The sequence below is a fragment of the Nycticebus coucang genome, chromosome 12 (assembly GCF_027406575.1).
Source record: "Nycticebus coucang isolate mNycCou1 chromosome 12, mNycCou1.pri, whole genome shotgun sequence".
Taxonomy (NCBI): Eukaryota; Metazoa; Chordata; class Mammalia; order Primates; family Lorisidae; genus Nycticebus; species Nycticebus coucang.
The window spans coordinates 98,010,742-98,025,508 of NC_069791.1; the positions used below are offsets into that span (position 1 = coordinate 98,010,742).

Here is a 14,767-nt window from a genome sequence, read left to right on the forward strand (position 1 = left end):
TATGGGGCCAGCGCCCTACCCCGTTGAGCCACAGGCACCACCCAGCCCAAGAGTTTGAAGTTGCTATGAGCTATGACACCATGATATTCAACCCCAGGGTGGTGGAGTGAGACTCTGTCTTACAAAAAAAAAAAAAAAAAAAGGGTGGTGCCTATGGCTCAGTGAGTAGGGCGCCAGCCCCATATACCGAGGGTGGCAGGTTCAAACCCAGCCCTGGCTGAACTGCAACCAAAAAATAGCTGGGCGTTGTGGTGGGTGCCTGTGGTCCCAGCTTCTCAGGAGGCTGAGGCAGGAGAATCGCGAAAGCCCAAGAGCTGGAGGTTGCTGTGAGTCCTGTGACATCATGGCACTCTACCGAGGGCAGTAAAGTGAGACTCTGTCTCTACCAAAAAAAAAAAAAAAGACTAGTAATACCAAGTGTTGGCAAAGATATTGAGAAATGGGAACCATCATGTATTGCTGCTGGAAATGTAAACTTAACACAGCAACTTTGGAAAACAAGTTGACAGTTTCTTTGAAAGTCTAGACATGAATTCACCATCCACCCATACAAAGACTGGTATGAGAATATTCAGAAAAGCTTTATTCACAATAACCAAAAACTGGAAATAATCCAGATGTCCACCAATGTGTGAATGTATAAACAAAACATGGTCTGTCCGTACAGTGGAATATCACTCAGCCACAAAGAGAAATGAAGTGCTGACACACACTACAATGTGGATGAACCTTGAAAACGCGATGCTAAGGGCAAGAATCAGACATAAAATCCATATGATATGACTCCATTTATATGAAATGTCCAGAACAGGCAAATCCACAGAAGAAAAAGCAGATAAGTGGTTGGCAGGGGCTGGGGAGGATCTGGGTGGGGAGAGAAGTGATTGCTAAAAGCCCATGTTTTGGGAGTGGCAACAGAAATGTTCTAAAACCAGATTGTGGTGATGGCTGCACAACTCAGCAAATTTACTAAAATCTTTGAACTATATACTTAAAATGGGTGAATTTTATAATATGTAGTTTGTGGGCGGTGCCTGTGGCTCAGTCGGTAAGGTACCGGCCCCATATACCGAGGGTGGCGGGTTCAAACCTGGCCCTGGCTGAACTGCAACAAAAAAATAGCTGGGCGTTGTGGCGGGCACCTGTGGTCCCAGCTACTCAGGAGGCTGAGGCAAGAAAATGGCTTAAGCCCAGGAGTTGGAGGTTGCTGTGAGCTGTGTGATGTCATGGCACTCTACCAAGGGCTATAAAGTGAGACTCTGTCTCTAGGAAAAAAAAAATATATATATGTAGTTTGTACCTCAATACTGTTGTTTTAGAAGCACTGCTGGTCTGTCTTTCATGCTTGTTTTGAATCTCTTGCCCACCTTTATGGATCCTCTGCTTTTGTGGCCTCACTGGCCACCACGGGACAGGGCAGGTTGAGATCCCAGGGAGGCTTGGGAGTGGGGGGGGTATGTGAACAGGGGAAAGATGCTTTGAAGGAGCAGCAGCAAAGACCCCATGGTGATGGGAAGAATGCTGCCTTGTGTCAGAAGGAGACCCTCTGTTTCCAGCTCACTATTTCCTTGTCTATCTCCCCACCCCCCAGGGTGGAATGCCCACACCCTACATTAGGGCGCAGGTATGCACAGCCAGGATAGGTGGTGGGGGCCTTTGTGGAATGTGCTGGGCCTGGAGAAGGCCAACTGTGGGTGGGGGTAAAATCCTTCTCCCTGGCCACAGTCCCTGTGTAGGCTGGCTTCACAGACAGAGCTCTAAGCATGTACAGTTGGCCCTCTGCACGAATCCACCTACCCGTGTGGCATTGGCCAGTGTCAGGATGGCGCCTCTTGGGAGCTCCTTCCCTGTGGCAAGGTTTGCGACTTCCCCAGGGACCAGCACCCGGTCCCAGATGGCCAAGCCAGACATGCTTCCCACAAAGGCCTCAGAAATGTCGAACCTGCCCCCTACGCTGTCTTGCTCCTGGCCCAGGACAAGAGACCCTCCAGGGGGGATCTCATAGCCCTCCCTAAAGTTGGAACCAGTGGCCACTAGCCTGCGGTCCACGTGGAGCCAATATTTGCCCTGGATGGATGTCCAAATGACACAGACATGGTGCCACTGGCTGTCCAGGAGCAGCTGCAGAGGAAGCTCTCGGAAGGCCGGGTCCCCGATCACAAAGTGGATAGATCCAGGTATCAGGGAATCTCGGCCATACAGCACCAGCTTGTTGTCATTGTCTTCTGTGGCATAGGAGATGAGGGTCCCCAGGTGGCCAGAGGCTGTTTGGATCCAGCTGCAGAAGGACAGGGCTCGTAGGGCTGTGAGGAAGCCAGGGCTGAGGGAGACCACGTTCTCAGTGGAGGAGTTTGGGAAAGTGAGCACAAGGCCTCGGCTGCACACTAGAACAAAGGGAGGGAGGGTCAGCCCAGCCGTGAGGCCTGAGTTCTTGGCTGCCAAGCTGAGCCTATTCTCCTCCCTGCTGGGAGTCCTTACACATTTCCTGGTGCTGCTGTAAAAAAAATTCTCCCCGGGCGGCACCTGTGGCTCAGTGAGTAGGGCGCCGGCCCCATATGCTGAGGGTGGCGGGTTCAAACTCAGCCCCGGCCAAACTGCAACAAAAAAATAGCCAGGCGTTGTGGCGGGTGCCTGTAGTCCCAGCTGCCTGGGAGGCTGAGGCAAGAGAATCGCGTAAGCCCAGGAGTTAGAGGTTTCTGTGAGCCGTGTGACGCCACAGCACTCTACCCAAGGGCGGTACAGTGAGACTGTCTCTACAAAAAAAAAAAAAATTCTCCCATTGTTACCTAACAATTGCAATCAGTGTAACCTGGCTTATTGTACCCTCAATGAATCCCCAACAATAAAAAAAAAAGAAAGAAAGAAAGAAAGAAATTTAGAGACCATAAAAAAAAAAAATTCTCACTTGGGGGCGGTGCCTGTGGCTCAAAGGAGTAGGGCCCTGGCCCCATATGCCAGAGGTGGTGGGTTCAAACCCAGCCCCAGACAAAAAACTGCAAAAAAAGAAAAAAAAATTATTACTTGGCCAGGTGTGGTGGCTCACACCTGTAATCCCAGCATTCTGAGAGGCCAAGATGAGTAGATAACCTGAGCTTAGGAGTTTGAGATCAGCCTGAGCAAAAGTGAAACCCCTGTCTCTACTAAAAATAGAAAAACTAGCCAGGCATTGTGGTGGGCACCTGTAGTCCCAGCTACTGGGGAGGCCGAGGCAGGAGGATTGCTTAAGCCCAAGAGTTTGAGATTGCTATGAGCTATGGTGCCACTATGACAGTGAGACTATCTGCACACACACACAAAAAATACAAAGTTAGTGACTTAAAACAGCACAGATGTATTACCTTACATTTCTGAAATTCAGAAGTCAAATCAAGGTGTGGTAGAGCTAGTTCCTGCTAGAGTCTCATGAGGTAAAGCTGGCCCCTGCCCTTGGCAGCTTCTTATGGTGCACACATTCCTCAGCTCATGACCCCTTCCTGGCCTCCCTCCAACCTCTGCTCCTGCTCTTATGCTCTTATATCTTCTCTGGCTATCGCTTCTGCCTACCTCTCATAAGGACCACTGAGATACTCTAAGGCCCCCACCCAGGATGAGTCCCCTGCCCCAAGGTCCCTAACGTAATCATCTCCACAGAGTCCCTTTTTCCATGGAAGGGGTACCTGGGACTGTTACCAGCCACTGTTAACATGCATGGCCATTTTGTGCAGGACGTTGCTGGTCAGGCGTTAACAAGGCGGATGAGCCCATGTGCTGTCATCTAGAGATTGTTTATTCATTTCAAAGGCCTACTGTCATAGATAAGTTGGGGAACTGGACTCCATGGTACCAGGCAAGGACCTAGGGCACTTTGTGCACTCATTGAAGTGTTAACTAACTATAAATTTAGTCTAGAATAAAAATGCTTTGAGATACAACCACTTTAAGACAGGAAGATAATTGAGTAAACTTGTAACCAAGGAGGAGGAGGAATCTGGTTAACATACACTATGATGAGTAATAACATTACTGATATTTACTTTTACTGTGAGAATGAAAGTAACAAAGGGAAACAGAAGGACAGAGCAGTTTTTTGGGGAGAAATCCTTGCTGTTACCCAAAATTGCTGGTTTTTCTGTAAATAAAAGTGAAACTGCTGATCTCTTATCTGCTTTTCCACTAATTGGCGTGGGTGACAGGGGAATGGACTCCTTGGTCTGGAGACACAGATGTCCAGTAATAGCTGCAGGGGAAGCTCTTGGAAGGCCACGTCTCCATTCATGGTAGGGACTGGCCCAGGCGACAGGACCTACAGATGGGCTACCACTTGATTGGACAAGGCTGGGCCAGTCCCTTCCTGTTGGGCAGGGTGTGTGGAGGGTGACACCAGGGCCCTCTCCATGCAGCCTGGGGAGAAGCCTTTTCAGAGGGGACTGGTTTAAGGCAGAGCAATGGGGACAGGGCAGACCCATGGTACTTACTCTCTCCAGGTCTCTTGGGGATCCATGGCTGCTGAGGAGGGCTCCTCGGGGTTGTGGCAACCCCATCAGGTACCTGATGGCTGCCTGAAGCTGGGGGCTCCCATGTGCCCTCGGGATGGGCAGCTGAGTCCTGAGCAGGGCTCCTGTGCTTTGATGCAGCTCTGAGTGCCTGCCGGCCCCTCTGCAACTTCAGAGAGCTCAAGTGGGGCTGCTCAGGTGGAGCTGGGGTTGGGGCCTGGGCTGGGGCTGCAGGCCCAAGGTTGACCACCTGCAGCTGGCTCTCAAGAGCAGCCAGCCTGGCACCCTGGCTGTGGACTTGGTGTGTTAGATTAGCCAGAGTGTCCTGCAGGGCCTGCCTGTCCAGGGTTGGTCCCAAGGTGACGTCCTTCTGCATCATCCTCTCCTGGGCCCACAGCTGACTCTCCTCACTCAGGGCGAGGTCCAAGGCCTGCAGCCTTGCATCTGCTTTCCGGCTTCTGCGCTGGATCTTCCTCACCCAGGCCTTGAGGTGGGCCAGCTCATGCTGCACAGCAGCCTTCGTCTGGTTGATTGCCAAGGCCATGGCCTGGCTCTCTTCTGCCAGGCTCTGGAACCGGATGTCAATATTATAGGAAATGTTGTAGTTGCTGGCAATGCCTTGCAGGTGTGTTAAGGTCACCTCTTGGAATCTCCGAAACTGTAAAGAGGAAATGCAGCATGTGGGGGCATAGGTGCGGGCTGGGGCCAGGGAGGATGTGGGAACAAGACTGTCCTGCGCATGTTCTTGCAGCACTTACTGTGTGCCTGGCTCACGGTCAGCACCCTGTGTGTTTGGAGTGATTTTCTCCTCACCACTTTACTATGAGATGTGGATGGATTTCTGCAGCCAGCCCCATAGGGCCCAATGCAGAGAGGCTGGTGAGTGACCCCAGGTCACAGGTGCGCTGTTATGGATGTGGACTCCAGGGCCACAGCCCGGGCTTCCCTCCCCATACTCTGGATGACCACCAGGCAGTCACTTTGCCACAGTGACCAGATCCTGCCTGAGTGTGGAGGGCGGCAGGAGAGGCCTTGTGAGGGACTGATGGGGCTTAGACAGGAAGCACTGGGTGCAGACCTGATGTGCAAAGCTCAGGGACTGTCCATGGACCTCACACAAGAGTCTCGGGGGGCTTGGCGCCCGTAACACAGTGGTTATGGTGCCATACACGGTGGATGGTGGGTTCAAATCCGGCCTGGGCCAGCTAAACAACTGCAACCAAAAAATAGCGGGCGTGGGCGGTGCCTGTGCTGGAGGTGGTGGGTTCAAACCCTACCCTGGCCAAAAACTGCAAAAAAAAAAAAAAATAGCCCGGCGTTGTGGCAAGCGCCTATAGTCCCAGCTACTTGGGAGGCTGAGGCAAGAGAATCACTTAAGCCTAAGAGTTTGAGGTTGCTGTGAGCCATGACACTACGGCACTCTACTGAGGGCGACATAGTGAGACTCTGTCTCAAAAAAAAGAGTCTCAGGGGTTTCTGCAGCCTCTGCTTCAAGGCTGGCCTGTGACCTCACATCTCCTGGGCCCATTGATACTGCCTGGCCCCCCAGCCCCCAGCAACCCTAGCTATGCTCCTTGGGCCATGCAGATCCCTGCCCACCCTCCTGGCCCCACTTAACTCTCACATGCCATTTGGCTTCTTCAGAGCAGAGACCAGCAAATTTCTTCACTAATTTTCAACTATGGTTAGAAATAGGTGAAAACATGAGCTGACAGAAACACTAAAAATGCCCTGTTTGTTTCCACCAAGCACTGCTGTTTACTGCTAAGTTCCTGTAACATCTGTCCTTCATCTCTTGCGCCAACGTAAAAACACCAATTGTCCCCAATTGTGGGCATACTTGCCTGCTCTTCAAGTCTACGCAGCCTCTCAAACAATGGTTTCCTTGGCCCTGCTGGGCTGGCTTCTTGCGACAAAGCCCCATGTAGATAAACAGGCACAAAAATAAGGAAGAAAAACAGAGTTTTCCTCCCTGAGCAACTCATCCTGAGAGATGGCAAGGCTATGCTGTCTCCTGCCTGAACACAGGAGAAAGTGGCGTCAGCCACACGTTTGTCTCATCCCACGCTTCTCCCAGCTCTCCAGCCACTGACTTTCCTTCGTGGGCTCTGGCTGCACGTCAGGTACTTATTGCCACCTCCATGGCTGAGAATTGGAGGTTCCCAAGGAGACAAGTTTAAAACAGACGCAAACATTATCTCTGGAGAATCGTTCTACAGGGTACAAGCCCTTGTCTGGTTGGCTCAGAGGCAGACAAGGGTGATGGCTTTAACAGGAGCACACGGATTCATGTTCCCTAGAAGCTGAAGCAGAACAAGGAACCTGACTGGGGCTGGGAAGTCAACGGAGCTAGGTTTGTGTGACTCCCAGCACCCAGGTCTGCGCAGCCACACCCTATGGCTTTCTCCCTCTCCCCCTCTCTCTGGAAGGCAACGGAAAGGTGACTGGGAGCCAACTTAATTTATTCATTTTTAAAAAATTATTCATTTTGGGGGGTACAGGTTTGTTTTCTTTAGACAGAGTCTCACTATGTCACCCTTGGTAGAGTGCTGTGGCATCATAACTCACAGCAACCTCAAACTCTTAGGCTTACGCGATTCTCTTGCCTCAGCCTCCCAAGTAGCTGGGACTACAGGGGCCCGCCACAATGCCCGGCTATTTTTTTTATGTAGTTGACATTGTTGTTTAGCAGGCCTGGGATGGGTTCAAGCCTGCCAGCCCCGGTGTTTGTGGCCTGCTCCCTAGCCACTGAGCTATGGGTGCTGAGCCTGGGCACAGGTTTTTTTTTTTATTTTTTGAGACAGAGCCTCAAGTTGTCACCCTGGGTAGAGTGCTGTGGCATCACAGCTCACAGCAACCTCCAACTCCTGGGCTCCGCCTCCCAAGTAGCTGGGATTACAGGCGCCTGCCACAAACACCTGGCTACTTTTTGGTTGCAGCCATCATTGTTGTTTGGCGGGCCTGGCTGGATTCAAACCCGCCAGCTTAGGTGTATGTGGCTGGCACCTTAGTGGCTTGAGCCACAGGCGCCGAGCCTGGGTACAGGTTTTATAGTGAGTCGAATGATGGCTCCCAAAAAGACATGTCTAAGTCCTAATCCCAGTACCTGTGAAAAAGGGTCTTTGCGTCTTTGCAGATCTAATTTGAGGATTTCAAGATGACATCACCCTGCATTATCCAGGTGGGCCCCCAATCCAGTGACAAATATCCTTAGAAAAGACAGAAGAGGAGATGGAAAGAAGGCCAAGTGAAGACAGTGATGCTGCCAAAGGGAACATGTGGAGCCCCCAGCAGCTGGAAGACACAAAGTAGGACATATCCCTAGAGCCCCAAGAGGGAATGCAACACCTTCTCTTAGACTGCAGGCCTCCAGAACTGTGATAGTAAAAACTTCTGTTTTGGGCGGCGCCTGTGGCTCAGTCAGTAAGGCACCGGCCCCATATACCGAGGGTGGTGGGTTCAAACCCGGCCCTGGCCAAACTGCAACCAAAAAATAGCCGGGCGTTGTGGCGGGCGCCTATAGTCCCAAGCAGGAGGGGAGGCTGAGGCAAGAGAATTGCTTAAGCCCAGGAGTTGGAGGTTGCTGTGAGCTGTGTGAGGCCACAGCACTCTACAGAGGGCCATAAAGTGAGACTCTGTTTCTACAAAAAAAAAAAAAAAAAAAAAAACTTCTGTTTTTTTTGAGCCATGCATTTGTAGTACTAAGATAATCTATAAAGGGTGTCCATCATTCCCAAGACTGTGTGGCCCCAAGCCTCATCTCACTGTGTCAGAACACCACAGATGTAGAGCAGATTCCTCAAACCCCCAGAGAAACTCTAGTCACATGGATGGGACTGAGACTTTCCCAGAGAGCTGGTGGCCCTCCTGACAGCAGTGCCAGTGACAAAGACAGAGGAACAAACCTTACTGATGGAAAACAATTTGTTTAAAATTGTGCATCTTGCTTCAGAGCTCATCGACCAGAAACAAATAAAGACACTTTCACATATGCAAAGACTTGAGAAATTTATCTTCTCTGTCCTTTGGTTGGTTTTATTTTTTGTAGAGACAGAGTTTCACTTTATTGCCCTCCGTAGAGTGCCGTGGCGTCACACAGCTCACAGCAACCTCCAACTCCTGGGCTTAGGCAATTTTCCTGCCTCAGCCTCCTGAGTAGCTGGGACTACAGGTGCCCGCCACAACGCCCGGCTATTTTTTGTTGCAGTTTGGCCGGGGCTCGGTTTGAACCCGCCACCCTCGGTATATGGGGCCGGCACCCTGCTCACTGAGCCACAGGCGCCGCCCCTGTCCTTTGGTTGGGAAGTTACTGGTCTTCAGGAAAACAAGAAGGTAAAAGAGCATGAACTGGCTCGGCACCTGTGGCTCAAGTGGCTAAGGCGCCAGCCACATACACCTGAGTTGGTGTGTTTGAATCCAGCCGGGGCCCACTAAACAATGACAGCTGCAACCAAAAAATAGCCAGGCATTGTGGTGGGTGCCTGTAGTCCCAGCTACCTGGGAGGCGGAGGCAGGAGAATCACTTGAGCCCAGGAGTTGGAGGTTGCTGTGAGCTGTGATGCCACGGCACTCTACCCAGGGCAGCAGCTTGAAGTTCTGTCTCAAAAAAAAAAAAAAAAAAAAAAGAAGAAAAAAAAATTAAAAAGAATGTGAACTAATATCTCAAGGTTCCTCCCCACCCAGTGGCTGACTGACTGGACCCTCCTTTTGGCTAAAGGGATCCTCTAAAACTGAGTTGCTAGCCACAGAAAAGAGATCATGCTCCCTTGCCTCCTTAGAGATGTCCTCTGTGCCTCATTAACAGGCCTAAGGCTATGCAAGACACATGTGCAGGTCCTCAATATACACCACAAACCACTTGAATATGGGCACATGTCCTGTAGTTTGTCTCTCATTAACAAACCCTTATCTTAACTCAGTGTTCCTTTTCTTTTCTTTTTTTTTTTTGTTGTTTCCTGTTAACATTTTTATTTTTTCAAGGTAATAGGAATTGTATACAAATGAGAGTAGATCCTTTTTATTTTTATCTAAATAAAAGATAACTCAAGATGAATTTTCAAGGAAGAAAAAAAAGCTATGTACACAAGGGACAATATCTTCATTCATCGTCTACTTGGAACCAGTAGTTGTATAGCTGTCATGGAATCAGGAAGGAGGTTGTGGTAAGTTGGAACAGGTACATATGCTGCTGTTATCATTTTACCAGCAAACCACTTGCCTTGCAATGCATTGACAGCAGCAATAGCTGCAGCAATTGCTGGGCACTTCACATATACCTTGCCCCGAGCTGAATTTTTGTCAAAATAAATGTGAATAACATGGGGTGGCCCCTGTGGCTCAAAGGAGTAGGGCGCCAGCCCCATATGCCAGAGGTGGTGGGTTCAAACCCAGTCCCAGTCAAAAATTAAAATAAATAAATAAATAAATAAATAAATAAAATATGAATAATGCCTCCATGTTTATTGCATTCTTCGATCACATCTTCTTTAATCTCTGTATCCCATCTAACTTCTTCTGTTTGAGAGTTAAATATGTTAGAAAGCTAGAAACATTGTGTTGCAAGTGGCTGGACAGAGGCAGCTGCAGCTAAAGCTGAAGCTTCAGTCTGTTGGGAAAGTCTTGTTTGCAAATCTGTAACAAAAGAGAATTCTGCCACAGCGCCAAATGCCAAAGAGCCACTTATTTGTAGAGCCTGCTGTGCTGCTGGTGGAATCCGCAAACCTGTACCCTCTGCAAGTCTTGTCATTAATTGAAGGCGACCAGTTGTTCCCAAGTCAATTCTAGTCCTTTCTAATTCATTGCTGTCCAAAAATGAAATAGCACTAGAAGCATCAGTATGTTCAGTAACATGACCAACTTTCATTGGCCTTCCTGCTAATTCAAATCCATTAAGTTGTTCCAAAGCCTTTTTGGCACATTCTGAGTCTGAAAATGTAATAAATCCATATCCTTTAGATCACCTGTTTCATTGTCCATCACAAGCTGGATACTTTTTTTTTTTTTAATTTGGCCGGGGCTGGGTTTGAACCCGCCACCTCCGGCATATGGGACCGGCGCCCTACCCGCTGAGCCACAGGCGCCGCCCTAAGCTGGATACTTTTGATCCTTCCAAAAGGCTCAAAGATCCCCCAAAGCATATCTTCAGTTATGTTAAAGTGTAAAGAGCCTACATAAAGCCACTTGGGTCAGGCGGTGCCTGTGGCTCAGTCTGTAAGGCGCCGGCTCCCTATACAGAGGGTGGCGGGTTCAAACCTGACCCTGGCCAAAAAATAGCCGGGCATTGTGGCAGGCGCCTGTCGTCCCAGCTACTCGGGAGGCTGAAGCAAGAGAATCGCTTAAGCCCAGGAGTTGGAGGTTGCTGTGACCTGTGTGCGCCTGTCGTCCCAGCTACTCGGGAGGCTGAAGCAAGAGAATCACTTAAGCCCAGGAGTTGGAGGTTGCTGTGAGCTGTGTGATGCCACGGCACTCTACCGAGGGCCATAAAGTGAGACTCTGTCTCTACAAAAAAAAAAAAGCCACGTGGGTCTAGCACTTCCCTTTTGCAAATTGTTTGCCAAAGCTGCAGCTCTGTTTTTTTCTGCCTGGGATGCCTGTGCTATGATTGGCACTCCTAAAACTTGTTGACCAGTCAATCCTATTGCTAGAGGCACTGAGCTATCAACAAACTCCACATAAGCAATTCCTTTGGAACGTCTTGAATTTCGATCGGAAATCATCCTCATATCTCAAACCATTCCAACCGTAGAGAAAAACTCTTCCAAATCCCTTGGTCAAATTCTTGCTGTCAGTTGCATGCAGAAAACTGTTCTTGCATCTCTTTCCTCAGGAGTTAGATTATCAATAGGTTCCCTCACAGGGCTCTTGTCTTTTCTGAATGGACTTTTGCTTTGAGAACATCGTCTGCTTAATTTGATGCTATGAGGCAACCCAATCTTTCCTCGGATGGCACTGTTCAATTTTGGTCCAGAGTAAGGACTTCTGTAGCAGCCTCTGAATCTTTGATCTCAACTTCTTCTTCTTCTTTTTTTTGGAGATAGAGTCTCACTTTGTCACCCTTGGTAGAGTGCTGTGCCATCACAGCTCACAGCAACCTCCAGCTCCTGGGCTTAGGCGATCCTCCTGCCTCAGCCTTCTGAGTAGCTGGGACTACAGGCGCCCGCCACAACGCCCAGCTATTTTTTATTTTTATTTTTTGCAGTTTGGCCAGGGCCGGGTTCGACCTGCTGCCCTCGGTATATGGGGCCGGAGCCCTAGTCACTGAGTCACAGGCGCCACGGGTGCTCTCGACTTCTTGAGCAGCTCTGTCTCCTTTCTTTGCTTCTCCTTCGCTTCCTTTCACGGCTTTTGCTCTTTTTCCTTTCTCTATCTCTACTTCACTTCTGTTCCTTACTTTTGCTTCTCTTTCTTCAAGACTACGACTTCTGCTCTTGCTTTTTTTCCTCCTTCTGGAATCTTGAAACCCACACTCCAATCACGAGGAGATGTAGAGCTTTCCAAGGAGGCAGAAACTTTCTCTAAAATTTCAAGATAATCCACCTGACTGTCAGAAATATATATGCTAGGTAGCACACGACAGAAAATTAGACTACACTCATTATTTAGATAGAAGTCACCAAAGCAACACCGAGAAGGGCAACAGATAACATTCTAAATCTTTTGCATGAAAAACCTGACTATCTGTGACACTAACTAAAGAATTCTGTTAAGATAGCTAAACCAAGTCCTAAAGAGAATATAATCAATTCAATTGGGGATAAGGTAAAAAGCAACTCTATCCCCCACAAAAAGGACAAAGTTTTTGCTTTGCTCATATATGGACCATAGCAGAGAGGCAATCAACCTTTATTTGCCTCTCAAAGGCCCCCAAATTTATTCTGCCCTAACAAAGACTTGAAAATTGGAGAGCTGGCTGGGCGTGGTGGCTCACGCCTGTAGTCCCAGCGCTGTGGGAGGCCGAGGTGGGTGGATTGCCTGAGCTCAGAGGTTTGACACCTGTATGAATAGCAGTGAGCTAGAGTAAGACCCCGTCTTTATTAACATCAAAAATACCCAGCTGTTGTGGTGGGTGTCTGTAATCCCCGCTACTGGGGAGGCAAGGGGACAGAGCACCGCCAGAGAAAGAACATTTAAAAAAAGAAGAAAGAAAATAAACAACAGGGCGGTGCCTGTGGCTCAGTTGGTAAGGCACCGGCCCCATATACCGAGGGTGGCGAGTTCAAACCCGGCCCCGGCCAAACTGCAACCAAAAAATAGCCGGGCGTTGTGGCGGGCGCCTGTAGTCCCAGCTACTCGGGAGGCTGAGGCAAGAGAATTGCTTAAGCCCAGGAGTTGGAGGTTGCTGTGAGCTGTGTGATGCCACAGCACTCTACCGAGGGCCATAAACTGAGACTCTGTCTCTACAAAAAAAAAAAAAAAGAAAATAAACAACAACAACAAAAGTACTTCAAACGAAGAATGAACAAGCAAGCTGAAATTAAAAATTAAAAAAAATTAAAAAAAGAAAATCGGAGAGCTAATTTTAACTTAAGGCCTTCCTAGAACATTTTATAAACAAGTGCCCACCCACATCTGAATGCAACCCTTGACAGGTAAAAAGATAGCAACATACTAAGATATTCAGAAAATATAATCTTTTGCTTAAAGGCCCAGAGAAAAATATAAAGATTCAAGAAACCAGTATACTTCTTACAACAAATTCCAGCTTCAAAGGGCATTTATGTTAACGAAAGAAGTATTATCATAATCCACATTAATAGTCACATCCTGTTAGAACTTAAAAAAGACTTTCCAACGTCTTTAGTGGCGGTGGAATTTTGTACTGAACATCATTGAAGTAAATGATCCACTGGGTTGGGCCTTTGGACTTTTTGTTTATATGGACTCTCCTGTAAAGGTGTTTTGCTATAACTGGATTTGACCTCTTCCATGTAAGAAGATCTAAATTTTAAATACAAAGTATTTTTTTGCTACGTTCTTCATGGCCATTAGCACTGCTCAACTTGTTCTCATACTACTTACAAGGAGCCTCAAGCATTGCTTCGATGTCAACATCGTCTGCCATTTTCTCTAAACGCCTATGTGGCTTTCCGGCACCTGTGGTGCTCATATTCAGGAAGAGACTGGGACGACCTGCTACCGTGGCTGCCCCAGCTGCCGCAGCTGTAGCTACTGTTAAGCCCCTAGGCCCAGGTCCAGCCGGAATATCGGGCTCCGAGGGCGGCTAGGCCCGAGGGAATCTAAAAGAAACAGTGGGATTAGATGAGCCGTGGGAGAACAGGTTGGCGGATTCAGCTCAGGATCCACCCTTGGGACTGCGTAGGCAAGCTCCCTGAAATCTCAGTATTCCTTTTTTTTTTTTTTTTTGTGGTTTTTGACCGGGGCTGGGTTTGAACCCACCACCTCTGGCATATGGGACCGGCGCCTACTCCTTGAGCCACAGGCGCCACCCTCAGTGTTCCTTTTCACTGAATCCTGGTCTGTTAGTCAGAGCCTAACTCCTTTGGCCAACAGTCAGCTAAAGAATCTTTAAACCTATCTTTAACCTGTGGGCCTTTGTGTTGAGATGTCCCACCTTTTTGGGCCAAACCAATATACATAAAGATTTATGACTTTACCTGTAATTCCTGTCTCCCTGAAATATATAAAACCAAATTGTAACCCTACTACCTCAAGTCCACTTGCTCAAGGTTTCTTGGACATGAGTCCAGGACATGGTCTTCAAATTTGGCTCCGAATAAACCTCTTTAAATTATCTTACAGAGTATGACTTCTTTTCTGTCTTTTTCACTGACAAGAGTAATGGAGCCACTGTAGGTGGTAGAGGGAGCTGCACCCTAGCAGCACTGCTGAGGAAAATTCCCAGGGTATGGGACTCCCACAGAGCCCCAGAAAGGTGTCCATTCTCTTTCTTACACCCCACATCCAAACCATTAGTTCTGTCTCCAAAGAAACACCCCGAGTTTAGCCTTCTCAACACTTTCTGTCTTTTCCAAGCCCAATGGGACTTCCTGTGCCAGAGCTTGCCACCGTGGTCTGTTCTCCTGCCTGCACCCAGCCTGGGCCACTTCTCTCAACGCCCTGCCAGACCTTCCCCCACCCTTTCCACTGCAAAGTCTGCAAGTAGCCCTGCCAGGGCCTTACAGGCCCCCTCACCTTCAGGCCTCCTCAGCTCCACCTCCCTAGCCACACCCTGTGGCCCCAGGCATTTGCACTGCAGGTTTCCTCTAAGTAACTCTTCCTTTGATATTCCCCATATTTAGGGCACTCCTCAAAGGTCTTTTCGGAGGCCTCACCTT

General features: G+C 48.8%; 1 protein-coding gene and 1 pseudogene across 1 annotated transcript; both read right to left on the minus strand.

Moving 5' to 3' along the window:
• Window positions 1–1,427: 1,427 nt before the first annotated feature.
• On the minus strand, window positions 1,428–6,457 carry PTX4 (pentraxin 4). Its single transcript, XM_053557525.1, has 3 exons — window positions 6,317–6,457; window positions 4,455–5,130; window positions 1,428–2,384 (listed from the first exon to the last, which is right to left on the minus strand). Exons 1-3 carry the CDS (start codon window positions 6,455–6,457, stop codon window positions 1,744–1,746), a joined length of 1,458 nt encoding a protein of 485 aa, XP_053413500.1. The 3' UTR covers window positions 1,428–1,743.
• A 3,117-nt stretch (window positions 6,458–9,574) lies between these two features.
• Window positions 9,575–11,480, minus strand: LOC128561694 (RNA-binding protein 39-like; annotated as a pseudogene).
• Window positions 11,481–14,767: the final 3,287 nt, after the last annotated feature.

Coding starts and splice junctions, on each gene's coding strand:
- PTX4 (XM_053557525.1), bottom strand. CDS start 6,457: ATGAGTTGCTCAGGGAGGAAAACTCTGTTTTTCTTCCTTATTTTTGTG. Junction 5,131..6,316: donor TGCGTAGACTTGAAGAGCAG/GCAAGTATGCCC, acceptor TCCTCTTTACAG/TTTCGGAGATTCCAAGAGGT. Junction 2,385..4,454: donor CCCCAAGAGACCTGGAGAGA/GTAAGTACCATG, acceptor CCTTTGTTCTAG/TGTGCAGCCGAGGCCTTGTG.